Source organism: Dromaius novaehollandiae, chromosome 1 (assembly GCF_036370855.1).
Source record: "Dromaius novaehollandiae isolate bDroNov1 chromosome 1, bDroNov1.hap1, whole genome shotgun sequence".
NCBI classification, from domain to species: domain Eukaryota; kingdom Metazoa; phylum Chordata; class Aves; order Casuariiformes; family Dromaiidae; genus Dromaius; species Dromaius novaehollandiae.
The window spans coordinates 121,567,943-121,585,684 of NC_088098.1; the positions used below are offsets into that span (position 1 = coordinate 121,567,943).

The 17,742-nt window shown below is 41.6% G+C and overlaps 1 protein-coding gene across 1 annotated transcript in view; it reads left to right on the forward strand.

Annotated features, from left to right (window-relative positions):
• The window catches only part of UMODL1 (uromodulin like 1), a 43,110-nt gene extending 26,274 nt beyond the window's left edge, over positions 1-16,836 (forward strand). Inside the window, exons 12-19 of the mRNA XM_026121592.2 lie at positions 1,174-1,311; positions 2,750-3,207; positions 3,902-4,044; positions 5,096-5,332; positions 6,168-6,327; positions 9,926-10,010; positions 12,804-13,011; positions 14,399-16,836. Coding sequence (XP_025977377.2) covers positions 1,174-1,311; positions 2,750-3,207; positions 3,902-4,044; positions 5,096-5,332; positions 6,168-6,327; positions 9,926-10,010; positions 12,804-12,991 — 1,409 coding nt within the window. The 3' untranslated portion in view covers positions 12,992-13,011; positions 14,399-16,836. The remainder of the gene's footprint in view (positions 1-1,173; positions 1,312-2,749; positions 3,208-3,901; positions 4,045-5,095; positions 5,333-6,167; positions 6,328-9,925; positions 10,011-12,803; positions 13,012-14,398) is intronic.
• The last annotated feature ends 906 nt before the right edge of the window (positions 16,837-17,742 follow it).

Here is a 17,742-nt window from a genome sequence, read left to right on the forward strand (position 1 = left end):
AAAAAATTTGCAAATTCTATATCCTCAACATAAGTTTGTCCAAAGACTATTGTTATAAGCTGTCAATTAAAACTGTGGGCAAAATGACATCAGAAGCATATATTTAGTCTGTCCTGTACATTCTCCCTGGCTGTTACCCTTACAGCTGTGGCTCTAAAAAGGTTGCTGCCTTTGTTGGGGGATTATGTAGTATTTATGAGCTCTAATATCCAGCAACGTATTGTTCCCTAAAGGTCAGAACCAGTCACATTGCAGCTGAGTAAAGCTGTACTCATTGTGAATTCCGGCTGTGATATCTGGCCCTAAATGTAAGGATTACCAAGTCCGCATTTTTACTGCTTGCTACAGGTTATATATGTGCTCTTTTTGATTCTCTGGTATGTACAGGCATGATCACTCAATTTCCATGAGACTTCTGCCTTGTTGTATTTTGGCCAAGTCGTGGTGCTTTCTCATTACTACCTGCACATTAATTAGTAAGATGAAGACTATCTTGTGGTAGTGCTTGGTACAGTTCCTGCCTGCACTAAAACAGCTGGTTTGTTTCAGGGACAAGTCCCCATAGAGCTGGGGGTTAGTGCTGTTTTCTCAGTCCCACCTATGGTGGTATGTTCATATCTGCATAGTTATGATTAGCCTTGGGAAGAGAAAGGGAAGTTACACATATTTTTCTTTTAAAAAATGAAAATTTTGGCCAGAGAAAAATGAAGAAAGCAATTAGACTGAAACTTGGACCAGTCATATGAGCCCCCTGCTTTTTAAACTCCTTCATTAATGCTGGACATTTATTAACCATCCCCTCAGATCTGTGGAATGAGGGACACAACTGAGGAACCCCCTGGTTTTATAAGTGTTCCCTTTGGCTGTTGATCAGTTTAGGGGTATAGGAATGGGGTGCCTACTTTTAGGCGGAGCACCCACTGAGCATCATTAGTGGCAGTGTTCCTGAAGGACTTTTGTCAGTGGCATGCAAGTAGTCTTCTAGGCTGTGTGTCTACTGTCTTGCCTTCTGTAGAGCCAGCAGCTACCTGGCGTGTATGGTGCAGTTTCACAGCCAAAGTGTAATCCCACCATGATATGCTGACAATACCATTATGCTCAAGTTTCACAACCATCACTTTTTCATTTATACACTTTTCACCTTTGCCTTTTTGCCTTTGCCTTACCCAACAGATTATGATGAGTGCACAAGGGAAGAAGATGACTGCTCCCCAGATGCGTCATGTCATAACACACTTGGGTTTTATGAGTGCAGCTGCAATGAAGGATTTGCTGATGTGTACCCAGAAAAGCCTGGAAGAAACTGTGAAGGCAAAAAAACTTTTAAAATTATCTAATGGCTGACTGAAATCTTAGCGATCTGATCTTTATTGGGTCATTAGGTCACACCTGCCACAGGCCTTGAAATTTTGCCAGGGATGAATTTGGTTTGTTGTATTCAACTGCATCTTAATGGGAAATGTCTTGCAACAGACTTTAAGAATTTCTAACTGTAATACTCCAGTCTATTATATGAATATTTAATGGGACCTTTGTAATGTTCTTTTAACAGTTCTGTTTTCTTGTATTTGCCATTAAAAGTAGATAGGATTATCAGGAGCCTGAGTTATTTCCACTAGCAGCAGTAGCAGAGATAATGGAGAAGGTAACAGAAAGCACAGGGTAGGTAGTTTTACTTCTGTGTTGCAGCAGAGATGAAATGTTGGGATGATAAAGCACTTTTTCATATCAGTCAATTCATCCAGCTCCCTCTGTCTTTTCTCAAATCATTTGTTAGCTCAGTTATGATGAATCTTCTAAGTTCTTTTAGGCTTCTTCAGTAATTTGTATTTGTTTTTGTAACCACAGTGATAAGCTACTTGTTGGCTGAAGTAACAAGGATTTGTAAACTGATACCAACCATTCATTTGTTTTGTTTAAACAAGTATTTAACATTTGATAATGAACTTTTAAGAAAGTCAGCTCTGAAAGAGCTCAGACTTTTTTTTTTTCCGCTTGTCTTCAAATCAGCAACTTTCCAACATGGGGAATTCCCAAAGGAAATCAGTGGTGGATGAACACTCAGGTTGTTTCTAATACTAGAAAGCCATGGGAAATCCCAGAGCCTGTGCTGGAAGTGGGGTGTTCCACATGCACATTAATGTCAATTGTTGATTCTTCTTTTCCCCTGTTTGCTTTCTTCCTCGAATCATTAAAGATTCCTACTAACACACATTTGTTCAACTCCCTGCTCTATGTCTCAGGGCACACATGCAGTATGGGCCTGCAGCATGAGGTTTGTCCTGCGTTTCCTCAAGAAACAAGTTTTCCAAAGTGCAGAGGGTCATAATTTCTGTGTACCAACAAATGGAGCCAGGCTTTTTAACAAGCTCTGCTCCTGTTTAGACCCCCAAACCAGAAGTGCTTAGTCCTCCCATCAGTATCAGCCAAAAAAGTCTGAATGCTTGTCGAGCGCCTTACAATTGGAGATCTCTTGCTGGTCTTCCAAAAGCTATATACCTGGTTTGCTTGAGCACACAAATTATTGCAGCTCTCAGGAAATGAAGTACTTCAGCTTTTCTCACAGGCTCTTTATGTATTAAGAAAAAGCCACAGCTTTGGCAGTAAATAGAGCTGGTTAAAAAAAAAAAAAAAGAAACTAGTTTCCTGCCAGTAACTGTGAGTGTCCTCATAAGGGTTTGCTTTTATCATATGAAATGAACTTGAACCTGTAAATTACAACAGCGCCTTTATTTTTGGTACTCTTCAGCACTTCCTGTCCACCAGGAGGCAACAATGATGGATAAGAAACCTGTACACAACACAGTTTTGCCTGTGCCATCTCTGCAGACTTCGACTCATGTTTCATCCCCTGCTGCATTGGACTCCTCTACTATGAGGCACAAAGGTCTGGACAATACCATCCTCTCCAGTCTGGTGGTGCCTCATTTCACCACAGATCCGATGTTAACTCCTGACTTTTCTCCTCAAACATCTTCTCTCCCCTTTGTTAAACCTGCCCGGGAGATTTCCATTAAAGATGCAGTGGGAGTGTTCTGTGAAATCGAGAAGATAGTCCTTACCATCCAGAAGAGATTTTTACAGCAGGAATCGATCCCCGAATCCTCCCTCTACCTGGGGGAGCCTTGCTGCAACGTGAGCATCAGCAATGGCACTCATGTTGTACTGCAGGCAGGCTGGGGCGACTGTGGCATTGAAGTCGAGACGGTAAGTCCTCTGAGTGAAGAGATAAGTCCTCCGAATGCAAAGAAGCCCGAGCATTTTTTTCGCTCTGTGGGGTGGAATGGCACATCCTAAGCTAGGAATACAGTCTATTATTTTCTGAAATTTTGTCCAAAAAATTTCTTTGGACAAGGAGAACCCCTTCTCGCAAGTGGAAAGTTACCTGTCTGTGTGGGGGCAAGCAAGAAAGAGAAGAGAATCTTTGGGTTCAGGCAGCAAAACTCAGCAGCCTTTCCTGATTGAGACTCACTTCCCATGCCTCTTTGGGTTCCCTTTGCAGCCGTCAGAGGCTTCTCTTTTCTTAAAGCAATTCAGTGTAATATTTAAACAAATAGCCCAATTATTACCGTATAGTAATGAGAGGGGACTGTCTCTGTTAAAGGGAGTATCGTATCTTTAAAGTTTTGGATCCCAAACAAAACACAAGGCTTAAGCTATGCCAAAATACAGAAATTCCCTTGTGGAGTAATTATCATTGCAGATGATTTATCAAGGCTGATGGATTTTCATTTTCTAGCTCTATAGCAACAAAGATACTAGAGGTTTAATCTGCTTGATGTTTTGCAGCCAGGAGAATGGAGAATTCCTATCTACTTGGAGCTGGTAAGCCTGTAGGTCTGCTATATCCCTAGAAACACTGATGTTCACAAGTGTTTTTTTTCTTCTTTCTGTGTTCCAGAATGTGACTAATACTGTAGTGAAAACAATACTTCGGAATGACATTTCTGCTCAGGGAGTAGTCCACCACTTAAAAGTTGCCAGTCCAATTCACTGTGTGTTTCAAAATGATCTCTTGACTTCATCTGGATACACTGCAGAAGGGTAAGTAACAATTCTGCTTTGAAATGCTGTTGTGTTCAGCGCTGCTGCATGGGGAAAATCCCCAATAGTCGTAGCTGTATTCAGTGACAGTGCTTGCTATGCTAAATAGCCTGACAGCCTATGAGTCCTGTGCTCAGAGGATCCCTGTTAAGTATTCTTCTGCTACTTGATCCAACGTGCCAACAGATCTAACAGCCAAAAAGCTTGGCTGTTGCCTGGTTAAACTGTAGATGAAAATTAACCTTTGGGAACTACTGGTGCAGATTTAGGAGCCAGAACTCCTGACCTCTCTTTGCCTCCCTGGGCAATCACATGCAATTAGCAATAACAATATTTACCTGCTTTTGAAATGTAACTATGGTTTATCTTTTCCACTGCTTTAGGCATGCAGACTGCTATGTGGGTGCTAGGCTTGGTGTGGAGGATGGGAATTTTTAACCCCCACAAATTCTTATTTGATTAGCTTGGAAAAAAAGAAAAGATATGTAATGCAAATATTTTTTTGAGAGGCTCCAGCTGCTAGTAAGATGGAATGAAAACCTCCATTTATGGGTACAGAATAGGCTACAGCAAACTTTGACCTGACAGTGAATGTTCTCCCTTTGTATGGCTGTTTCCCCCCGCCTTCCCTAGCACCATGCTTACACTATCACCAAATCCACTTGCTATTCCTGAGTCTTTCCAAATGCTGTAACTTCCTTTACATCCCCAGACAAAATCTTAGTCAGGCCTTGTATCTTCTTTCTCTCTGAACTGTATCAATTCTTCATGTCCCTCATTTATTGTTCAGACTTGTCACTTCTTGGCTTTTACTCTCATTGTTTTGAACTTTAAGACAGCTCATAGTCTTGTTCCCGCTCAATTCCTACCTCTCCACCTGAAAACTTGATGCATCTTCACCTCTTTCTCTTGAAAATCTTCCTAACATCCTGGACTGCAAGTATCTCCTCCATGTAATGCTTGTGAGAGGTGGAGGAACAGGCACTGTACTTATGACTCACAGAAACACAGTCAAATCTGTGGTCTTTAAAGAGGTTAATTGTTGTTTCAGAATTTACACCATTTTTGAGGATTTACATGGATCTGGACACTTCAGAACAGAAATGCAGTTGTTCATTGGAAACTCCCCAATACCTAAAAATTTCAGTGTCTCTGCCAGTGACGATGTACTGATTGAAGTGGGGATCCACAGGGAGAACACCAAGCTCAAAGTGGTACTCACTGACTGCTGGGCAACTCCAACTAATAATTCAGTGGATCCTCTCTCATTCACTTTTATCAACAACAGGTACAGCAAATGCTACTGGCAAATAGTAAGTGCCATACGTTGGATATGCCAGTGGTACTGACTACTAATGTGTTACCTTTTAAATGCCTTTTATGTATGTTCTCATTGTTTGTATGCACAGTCCTTTACCATTCTGACAGGTCACACCTTCTTTGAACAAGGAAAGTAGGTATAAAAAGAAAATGTTTTCAAAGGGGAATGTGGTAGTTGTTTGAGTCTGGTTGTCTCCCACGTAGTTTTTAAAGGAATTGTAACTTTTATCTGAAGAAATAAGTGGTTTCGGCAGTTGGTAGTGTAAGTACATTTGAAACATGTGCTTTGCCCATTTCTCTATGGTTCAGGTATTAACAAGGCCCTGCATGACTCATCACTGAAGGCCTAGGTTAGGTGATTCCTGTCTGGTGTGACCCACAAGAAATATTCAGCAGGCTCTGGCAAGAGAGAAGGTTCATCCTTGGCCTCGCTCTACCCTCCACCCTCCACCTTAAAATACATGATAGTCCTTTCTTTCAGTAACAAAGGCTGTTCCTTCTAATGTATTGTTTGGTTCACTTTCTGTGTTTGCTGAAGTCAAGTTTAAATCCTTCTCCCTGTTGCTCTCTTCCTTCTTTCCATTCCTTCAAACAGTTCTTGAATCTCCTGTTCTATTTGGTTACTGCAAGAATATAGCAGCAAATAATCGCTTATCAATGCTGTGCCTGCCGCAGAGTTGCTTTACAGTGTCTGGCTATGACTTTCTAAAGGAGGCTTACAACCTGAGTTATCATGTGCTATTGCCAGAACATACCTTCTATAGCCCTAGCTACCATGTATGTTTTTACTTCTTCCTTTTCAGCTGTCCCATCCCAAACACGTACACCACACTGCTAGAGAATGGGAATTCAAGTAAAGCACAGTTTAAACTGAAAATTTTTTCCTTTGTCAACAATTCTGTGGTTTACCTACACTGCAAAGTTCGTATTTGTATGGAGACACCAGAAAGTACCTGCAGGACGGTAAGGGTTTTGCTTCTATACTCCTGTTTTTCTCTAATATGCCATACACAGCTCTTCTATGGAACTGAAGGATTCATGTTTCCAAACAGGCTATAACACAGCCCTTGAAATTTTCCTTCATTCTCTGCTGAGAGCAGAAAGGAGTGGGGAAGAACTATAGCCATATGGAAGTGCCTGCCTTTTTCTTTCTGTTCCCCATCCTCCTAGTTAAAAGCGTGGAGCTTACACAGAAATGGTTATCAAAATTGGGGAACTTGAAAATTGAGCCTTTCACCTCATACTCTAGGGGTATCTAGAAGGCAATGAATAGAAGAGAGAGGCTGTTCAGATATGTGTCGGTGATCCTTATACAGCTCAGATGGACACACCATAAAAGTGGGCAGCTAGCACCCATATTAGCAGTTTAAGCAAAAAGTCTGATTAAATTGATTTGGGATTATTTTCATCTTTTTTTTCCCCAGAGATTTTCCTCTACAAGTCAGAGTTTATGTGCCAGGATAGGAAATTCCATGGCATTGAGTTTTTAGGGCTATGAATCCAGTACAGTTTAATAGGGCTTTCTAAAGTAATAAACCAAGAAATGTTCTGATAACAACTGCTGTCTAATTGCCTTCCTAATTGTGTTCCAAATCAATGCTTTGTTTCTTTTTAGTGCTAAGTATGTGATACACAGTTTCATCTAAAAATATGTTGCCACCATATTAATAAGAAAAATTAGCTTCCGTTGATAGCTTTTTTCCTTTCTACTGTATACACAGGATTTCTCCCCTCCCTCTGCCAACCTTCCTGAGTATTTTCTGTGAAGGATGTTTTCATTAATAATTTGGTGTTCCTCCATTGTTAAACACTTTCCTCTAGCTCTAAATAACTCAGTTTGAGCTCATTATAACACAAATGACCTTTTCCTAAAAGATTACAAATGGCTAGCAGAAGATACTTGTTTCCTTTCTCAAAGCATAAAGCTTCCTCCAGAGGAAAAAAAGAAGTAGGAACAGGAAATGTGATTGACAGATGGAAAGAAGGCTCCAGGTTTCACAGCTGATTTTGCATGTTAAAAATCAGTGCTTAAGCAAACACCAGCATATGCACTCCTTTGGAGGAGGTGGTTCCCTCCCCCAGTTGGCTGTGTGACTGCAGAAACAGTGTCCTGCACAGCTGAGGAGGGACATGGTGGTAGGAGCCAGGCAGGGGAGAACAGGGACAGGCAGGGCAAGGACTGCATGGGCAGGTACTGTGGCTGCAAGGAATTAAGCTATGACTTTACTAGGAGCTGCTGTGTTTGCTCTTGGAGCAGACCTGTAACTGTGTGGATTGTGGCTTAGGTATATGGCCAACTGAAGGCCTGGCTCTCATCTGAATTGCAGGGGTTGGTGATGGTGTAATTCTGCTAGTTGACTGTAAAAGACCTGAAAACAAGGCCTGGAGGTGTGGCTGGGATTGATGTCTGCAATTAACATGGCACAGCAGAATTAATCAGCTAGGCCCTCTTCTTTTGGAGATAATATTCATTTAAGGAAAAGGAAATATACTGTTCTTTCTCTTATGCAAAACTTACCCCTAATGAAAAATTATGGAATGCAGTATGTTAGATTGAGATAAAAATGTTGTATGGAGAAGACAAGTACTATGCATATCTAGAGAGGATGGATAAATTGACAATAGCTTTTACAAAGAAGGGAGGAGGAGGTGCCAGAGGTGCAAAGATCAAGGACATTTGGAGCAATGACAAAAAACATATTTGGAAATCACCTCAGACAACTGGAAAAGTACCCAGGTACTGGGAACCCTCTGGACACTAAGGAGAGAGAGAGCTGGAGCCCCCAGAGCTAAGGGGGAAAGCAGAGATGGAGGCAAGTCTCCATGTTTAGGCCAAAGCGGTACCTGCAGGATTAGTCAAGAGCCTGCTTGCACGTCCCTTGGCCCTGCTGGGATAAAGGGGTCACCCTCACAGGACCTGCACAGAGAGGACAGCTGTTGACTAGCTACTTGTGGGCAGGCACTCGGGGCAAAGGGATGAAGCATAGTCTTTCTCCACCTTCCTGCCTGCCCCTGCTAGCAGAGAGCGGGGATTGCTCTGTGCCTGGCTCAGTCCTTCCAAGGGCAGGGGAAGAAAGTACTGACAGGTGGCTCTGAAATCAGCGCTGACAGAGGACCCCATCATGGGCCACAATGGCAGTGTGTCTTCCAGCCCTTGGCTGACTTGTGTGAAGCCTGGGCTAGGATGCTGAGAAGGTGAATACTCTCATAGCACTCTGCTCCTCTGTCTGCCGCTCCAGGCAATACTGGCTTGCTTCATGGCAGCCTTGCTTCTGTTCTTTGCCCACAGAATTGAGACTTACTTCTTTTATTCTTTCTTCTCATCCAGTCTTTTAATTCTTTGTTTTCTTGGGTGGAGGAATGTAAGATGCTCTTAAGTTTAGAGCAGAAAAAATAGATGTAGTGGGAGAGGAATGTGGTAAGAACCGGAAAAGAAACATGATTTTGAATGGAAAGAGGAAAGGTGTGCCAGTACCATCAGGCAGGGCCATGTGTACAGGAGAGCACAGTCACTCCATGGCCAGATATAACCAAAAATTAATTGACATCAGGGACTAGCTATGTGACTGTGCTCTCTAGCTGTGGATCTGTTTAGTTGGGAAAGCTACTCGGAGATTGGCTAAAGTCACAGTTATATGGCTATTTTATTGGGGCCTGATCTGACTTAAGGCACTGTTGCTGACAATGCCTTGAATAGGTGTATCAACATAATTAGGCTGGTGACACTGGTGAAACATTCTTGTGTAAACAAGCTGTTAAGATACCCTTACACTTTCCTGCTTTCTTTTGTTGATTATGGTATGATACTGCATCTTCTCAGTTTTGCATGCACTTCCAGGAGAGTCACACTATCTTAAGAATAACCTCAACAAGCTATGGATCCTAGCACAGACCTTTAGGTTGCAACCTAAAAGAGTAACAAACAAACCAGACAGTGCTACTGAGGAAGTATATAGAACATGACAGTGTGCTGTGTATTCTTCAAATATTGCTCACAGAAAGCTAAAGTAGCTAGTTCATCTGCAATATTGCACAAGGCAGGGCTTCCCAAACTAGTAGTTCTCAGAGTAGTAGTTCACATATTACTGAAGAGTTGTGTGTTACTTCAAAATGACCCACAGCTTGGCAGGGAGTGAAAGATGCCAGTACTGATGCTGGTGCTGGTTATAGTATCTGCTGTGCCTGCTGATGTGCCTACTGCCTATGAGCAGTAGAAGTATCCAGACAAAAACGATTGTAAAACCTGACATATAGAAACAGTGAGAAGTTTTTTCCCTAAAACAAACAGAAAAGTAATGAAAAGAAAGAGATTGTCTATGTGAAATGTCTGTTCACAGAAGTGTTTTCCAGTGTGACTAACTACAGATTGTAAACTGGTATTTCCCTAATGCCATTCCTTTTGAACTTCCATTTGGTGTTCATTTCAGTGTCATGAAGCATAACATTAAGAAACAGTACCTCAATGACTCGGAATAACATTGGGCTTTCAGCTAGTCATTGAAAGGCTTTGTATTATTAGTTAATCAGCCATATGATTTATTGGAGTTTGAACTGATTACAGAGATGTCGTGGTGTTCGATCCCTGAAAACTGGTGAAACCATTGCTACCCACAGGACATCCTGGGGACCCCTATGTAAATCTGCTGGTGAGTTAAGAATAGATGTTTATGAAAAGGTGACACAGGGTAACCACCATTTCAAGATTCTTTTTTACTGGCAAAGGAACCTGAAAAAGTGCGATACAAAAACCTCTTCATATTTTTCTGAGGGGGAGGGGTCCTTACTGAAGCCATGTGGCAGTGTGGAAAAGTCTTTGCCCTCCTTGATGAAGTGACTATCAGATAGTTAGGAGACTGGGAAAGGAGGAGGAAGAAAGCATTTCACGTACCTATTTGCACAGGCGAGTAAGTACAACAGCCACAAAATCAAACAGTTATTACAATTGTACAATCCCAAAATGGCTGGAATCCTTCAGATTGCAATTAATTTTAGTAGCATTTACTCTACACCATTCTTAGACCACAGTTATATTGAGCTCTGAAGTCCAAAATCAGAGGAGATAAGAGATTGCATTGCCAATTGCATTGCCATGTTTCCTTAGATTCCCTGACATTGACTTAATACTGCAAGGGAAGCTGGCAGAGCCTAGCTGGTACACAGCACTTTAGCTAATCTGGTGGAGCAGTATAATACAGGTTAATAAAGAGTGAAGACCAGCACCATGTACTTAGTGCAAGGTCCAGTTTGTACTGCTTTCTACATCTTCTGCATTTAGCCCTGAGTGATGTTTTCAAGGGCAACTGTTGCCTCTGACATTTTGAATCATTTGGCCCCCTCCAGCCATTTTCACTCTTACTTATTATTAGTGTAAAATACACATTAAGAGTATTTGTACACACCAGCTACAGAGTTATAACACACACCTAATCTGAATAGGCAGAAGTCGCCCTCTTTTCTCCTCTTGATTGCCTATTTTGCCAGTCACTTAATGCTTTTCTAACTGCGGAGTTAGTGTCAGACTCTCAATGGATTTTATGTGTTTCTTTTTCTCCCCTATTGTGATGGTCACAATGTTCTTTTGGAAATTGAAACAGGTTCTTCCTTAGCATATTGTATTTTTCTTCCTTTATATGCAAGTATTAGTCACGTAGAATAGGCTCTCAGTGTTCACTTCTGAATCAGGTATTTTTCTTTTGAACTTAGTAATTAATACAGCTCGTACAGCACTCATATCAAGTAGATCTTGCTCCCATTTGTATCAGAGACCCTGATGTATTTCTAATATTGAAAGATGGCCATCATACAAAAGGAACTCTGAGGGGGGCTTTAGCATTTACTGGCTGTAAATGGGGCATTTACAGGCTCCATGCCTGGGCAAATGTGTAGCTAAGTGGCACTGCAGAATGTTGTCTAATATTTCCAGTTTAGATACTCATATGCATTTTAAGTGTGAGGCTAGCCTTAGACAGTGATAGCTCCCTCTGTGTTGAAGGAGACAATGTGAATTATTATGTCAGGGAAACTGCTGCAGTGAAACACGAAAAAAAGCATGCTATAGCAAAGACCACTGATAAACATGCTCCCCTGTCTATATCTGGCCTTAGCAGTACTGCAGGCTGCCATTTGCATTGTGCATCTTCTTTTTCATTCCTTGGTTTGAGGCTGAAATTCAGAATTAAGTTCTAAAAATAATATACAAAACTGCCTTGACCTGTCTTGGACACTGTGTAGCTTGGACTCTGCTATTGTATACCTCCCTGGCTATTGACAGTGCCATTTGGCCAAAGATTTTATCTCTAATTGCAGGCATGTGTGCATCAGTATTTGTAATCTGTGCACCTCAGATATTGCATAAGTGCAAGGCTAAATAAATGCTGTCCTGGGAATGTATATGAACAAATACATGTTTCTGTAGGTACATTTACAAGAATAAATTGGCAGTGTGCAAAAGTACATGTACAAACGTTAATAGATGCATAATGTTAAGGGGGTGGGGGGTTCTGCCTGCAGATTTGGACACCTGTATGGCAGTGTCTATATTTGAGCTTAGGGGAATATGTTTATTGATGGTCAGTGGGGACTAGGGAGAGAGCTGGCAACCAGGGACTTTACTGTGTATCCCACACAGAAGCTGCTTTAGATGACCTATGGTGTCCTATTCCCTCCTTTCGCTCAGTATCTGGATGCTGTTCCAGGAAAGTACAGGTCTCCTGTAGATCCTATGCCATGTCTGCCAGGCCTATGCAGACATTGTAGGCTTTTCAGGTGGGTGGCACTAGATGCCGATGCTCAGGCTATAGAGTTGAGCCTTGGTGACTACTTCAGTGTAAATCACTTACCTGGCTCCACTGACTGCACTGGCTGGATCTCTGCTGACTAGAATGGGAGCTTAGACATCCAGCACCTATGGAGAGACCCGCATGTAGACTCCTGAATGTGAGTGGGTTGATCTATGAGCTGAATCTCTCTCTAAATGCCTTTTGTTTAAAGAAGCATTACTTATGAGATGAAAGCAAATCAAGTGTTTTTAATAATCATGGATGAACGGGAGCAGGATTAAGATGAGAGAATGCTCCACCTGTATAAACGTGGGTTGTTCTGAAAGTAGGGCAGCATTTCAAAAAGTTGCATATCCTTATCCTTCTTTTAAATCTTGTTTTAACGGATAATTGTAAAGGGAAACACCAAACACACATCACACATGAGTCTGCAGGGATTCTATACTTTTATATAAAGAGAGGTCTTGGATTGTGGATCATATACATTTCCATGAGAAGCACCCTTCCAAAATGGCCAAATCAATTCTATATCACAGCTCTGTGCTTTGACAAGTACACTGGCTAATTTGTAGGCAAGATTCTATGGCTTGGCTGGCTCCTTATCCCAGGAACAGATTTAGGAGTTTCAAAGCTTTTGTCTTTCACCTCTTCTTTTTTCAGCATCTGATTCAAAGGGAGAGAAGGAGGCTGGGCTAGGAGTTGGATACATCATCGTTATTGTCATTGCTGCATTTGTTTTTGTGCTGGGAGTTGCAAGCCTTTTCATTTTCCGGTACCAGCAAAAGACAGGAAGATACAATTTCAGAATCAAGTCTGACAACTTCAGCTACCAAGTGTTTTACAATTAGCTGTTTTCAAGTTATCAGATGTAAGTACTGAATCGTGATCAGTTACTCTTCTAACTGCTTAACTCTTCCTGAACTGGTTAAATACTTGCAGATGAGCTTTTTCCAGTTACGGGTATTTGTACATCTACATTCTTTTTGCTAAGGGGGAAGATCATAGAAGCAAGCACGAAATTCCTACTCTTCTTGCTGTTTCTCAAATGCCTCAGACTATGGAGGGGGAGGATAGCCTTCTCTTCCTTCATGGCTTCAGTCTCAGTTGTAGTAAATGACAAGCCACTTTTGGAGAGTACCTATAACCATCTCCAAAAAAGCATATCACTTTTGTTTTTACATCACGGATTGGTATAGTAGGAGAGAGAAACTTTACCACTGTCTTTATAAGCAAGGTCCTTTTTGTCTGGGAATTTGTTTCAGAAGTTACCCCTTTCTGCAAAAGCTTGGGTTTATATTTTTAAAGAAAATAGGGTCATGTTAGACATAAGAGCTGGAAGTGTTGATAGTATATAAGCAGTGCTTACGTGAGCCTGCAGAGGGTCTGAAAAAATAGCTCCGAGGAGTGTTAGCCGCTACAGCAAATTCTACCTCTGCAACTTTGGAATTTGACACTTTTCCAGAATGCCACAGGATTCAGCATTTTTGCTGTAAAATGAGTGCGTCTAGCTGCTCACCACAGTTTGTATGTTTGTGCCTTTAAGGGCAGGAGGGATAGGTGGGAAAGCTGGCTTGCTGAAAAATAATACACGATGTTGCTTCACAACTCAAAGATGATTACTGTGGATCTGATCCCATTCTGTTCCTGGGTGCTTGCTTATTTGACATTATCATGTTAGTGAGTATATTACAAAGATCACCCTTTGTAGTGATCTATGGGCAGCTCCAGAGAGATCTCTGAAGGTGAGGGTGGGCAGGGCTGCCTGTCTGGAGCCCAAAGAGAAGGTACTTGAGGCTTCTTGGTACCGCCTCAGCAGCTGTATGGTCTCATGAGTGATGTGGGTCCCACTGGGTGGTTGTAGTCAGGCATAAAGGCTATATCTAGGTACCTTACATTAAAACCTATCTATAAAGCTTCTGAGTCTCGCCACAAGGAGAAGAGAGGCTTGTCTTCATTCATCATCTGGCTCTTGTAATTCCTCCTCTTGGTGGTCATGAGTGATCGCAACACTTGAAATTAATGGCAATTCTGGAGTTGTGCAAGCAGGTTGTAGCATAAAGAATATTGTCAGGCTTATAACACATCTGATCAGCATGTTGGAGTCTCAGCCAGTGGATCCTTTTAGATTCTAGAACAACTCAAGTGTTCTTCCCTACACATTTTACTTCCCTACACATTTTTCTACTTTGGAAAGTAGTTGAAAGTAGTTGATTACATCTCCCAATCATGATTTATTTCACTTTTACTTTTTCTAGATGGATCATGTCTCATCACATAGAGAAGAGCAGCTTGTCTTCAGTCAGCATTTGGCTTTTATTATTCTTCATGATAGTAGTCACAACTGGTTGCAACACTGACTCTTGCAAGTTAATGTCATGTATTAAAGGATTCTGTTTCCCTCTGATTTTTCTGGCAGTCTGGCTTTTCCCTGGTGTCCTGATAAATATTTGTGACTGCAGCTCTAGACTGAAGTGAGCTTGTTTGGCAGTTTTTCCATGGAAAAAAATAAAAGGGAAAAAGAAAAGACTTCATGGTTCTCTACTCACGTTCCACTGTCTGGCTCTCCCACTGTGTCATGTTGCAATGTGCCCTTCTTGTATTACTTGTGCGTATGACTATTGACAAGCTGATGTTTCTATAAATACTCCAGGAAGTAAATCAGCAAAGCCTTGGAAAGAGCTCCTTTTCAATTTGGAATTCACCTGTTTACTTAGGGCGAGGTTGAAGCCCTGAGCTGCAGTGATGCTGAAGACCTAGCTGTACAACGCCTTAAGTATACGGAAGCTGAAGAACAAGTAGTAGACTTGCCAGCAGATAAAGAACAGACACCATGAATCTGAGGCTTAATCTGCCCCAAGTATTCTTCATCATGAGTTTTGAGAGGAGAAGGGGAAAAAGAAAGCTATTTGTGCTACTGGGAGCCCGTATTTTTCCAGATAATTATTGGTAACTATTTAGTTTGTTGAAGTAGGCCAGAATGACTGTGCAATTGAGCTCCAGAGTGTATTGCCCATTGAAGCGAGGGCACTCCAATTGCAACAGAATAAATATAAATTTGAGCTGTATTTTGACTGGCTGCGAGATCCCACTGTTAGTGTAGCAGCAAGGGTTCAGTTTACATGCTTCATTGGATACAACAGCAATCTGTTTGTTCAGCTGGATAACCTGGAACAAAAAGTCATGCAATTTCCTCCAATAGTCCCCTTTTCCTGACAGCTTTACTTTACAACTACTGCAATGCTATTTTCCCTTTATAAAAAAAACAGTTTTACAGAGGTTTTTTTTATTTCTTCCTTTTTTGTTCTTGCTCAGCTGCTCACACTTCAGCTGTGTCCTAGACTTGCTGCTTAAGCCACCCTCTGCCATGACCCATTAATGAAATGATGATAAGAATTTAATTGCAATATATGTTTCTAATAGCAAGGGAAGCTGCTCCTCTATGTTTCAGAGGGAAGGGCCTAGACTGTCACTTTGCAAAGGAAAAGAAAGTTCATGCCTAGCATAAGTAAGCAGGGTGCTGCATGGTCTTGCAGAGCTTGGCCTAAGCCATGGCACTCCAAACCTAAAGGTGCTGTCAGATTTGTGCTGCAAGACACCTGCAAAGGGCGGCAGAGCTGGCAAAGGTCTGCTATTGCTGTGAATCTTCAGACCAGTCTTTGACACGACAAGCAGCTCCCGCAGGACTCCTCGCCGGGATGTGCTTCTCCCCTCTGCCGCCGCAAGCCTCCAATTTAGTGAGTGTTTGGGAAGATGGAGAAGAAAGCAGCATGGTAATTTGCCACCACAGCCAGCAGGTTCTGATAGCTACGTGCTCTGCTCCAATATGGTGGTTTAGTCTGCTATGTCTGGGTCAAATATAATTCAGTAATTTACAGTGAACAAGCTCATCCCTCTTTAAACGCAATAGACACCATTATTTCAATGGAAATTAGCCATAAACCTGAACTCACAAATACTCTTTGGAACCATAGCATTTAGGTACTGATTTATTAGTGTGGAGTGGTAGTCTGGGAAATCTTTATCTTTTTTATCTGCTTAATCTAATTTCTGTTAGGTACTAAGATTACTGGTTAAGGGACTTGGCCTACATTTTGCAAAAGATCAGACTAATTGATCTTTGGGATCATGTATGCCTTTAAAATCCATAAATAAATTTCAAAATAATCATTTGTATTTTGCTTTTGATTCAAGCGGTTCTCAAAGGAGAAAACTTTGTGACTTGTGTTTTCCTTGCTGAAATGACAGTGCCCAGATCCTGATATAAAAATCCCTTTCATTACAATTCATTAGTGAAGCTACAATTTATTTATTTTTGCAGTCTTAAAGTTTGATTGACATAAACATAAACTTTTTATTTTGTAGGAGTGTATTCACTTTTGCTCAGTTTGCTCTTGAATGCACAATGTATTGGCCTTCTGGACACAATTAATGGGTAAACTATTTTACTATAATATTTTTCTAGTTTGTAGTACTTAAAATCTTCAGCTTCTTGAAAGTGACAGGACTAGAGCTTTGCCTGTTCATTTCAATGGAGCTATGTAATTTACCAAAGGTGAGCATTAGTCCTCAGATTTAAATGCAAAGCAGTAGCTCGCATGTGATACCTTGCATGCTCAGGAGAAACTGCCATTGTGAATATCAGAGTCTGTGTAGCTCAGTTGTGGTGTCTTAATAAAAGCACTCCCTAAGCTTACTGTTGGCCTTTGTACTGTTATTTTTTGCTTTTATGATTTAGTCACAGGTATTAGATGTGTGTCTTGTGGATGTGTCAGCTTCTGAAGAACTGTTCAGGTATCACTATAATGTTTGAGCAATGCCCAAAACACAACACATGATCAAATACTGATGTACTGCAATTATGACTGACTATGTATGCACACTTACTAGGAGTCTCTTCTTCAACACAGTGAAGGAGATGAGCATATTCTTGGTTTCATGTTTTACATCTAAGAAAACCAAAAAATTATTCAACATTTCCAGTCTGGTAACAGAATTTCAGTAAGGTGGTGATCCCATCTGAAACTAGTGTGACACCAGCCTCCCTGAGCATTTGATTTGTCCAATTTTGAGGGCTGCTCCAAAGGCAGCGTATTCAGAGCTCCCTCAATGAAGCTTCGCCTAAGGATGTTAGTGAGCTTCTTGTCTGGATATGAGCGTGAAAAGCAGGGAAGGATGACAGCACTTGGTCCAATTACTTCATCATCTCTGCGCAAAAGTGTTGCACAACTACCAGCGCCTCTTTGTTTGTCATTTTTCCCCTTCTCTGCTACGCTTCAGTGGCTGGCAGTCACCTTCCTCTCAGAGCCGTGTTCCCATATGTCTCCTTTTCATGCTGAGGCACAGAATGGGTTGTTCATTCGAGGTATCACACAGGGAGCAGTAGGGTCCCTCTGTCCCTACTGATTTCACCCTATCTGCTGCTTGGACAAGGCTTGATGGCTTTGAAGGGCTCCTTTTGGACTGCTGTGCTCAGTTGCCCACATAAGCAATCAGGCACTCTGTTGCCAAGCACGTAGCTCTGTGTCCAAGAAGAGATCTTCCAGAGGAGTAGCACTGACCACCTCCTCCCCACAGTCCGGGGTTGCCCACCTTTTGTTCT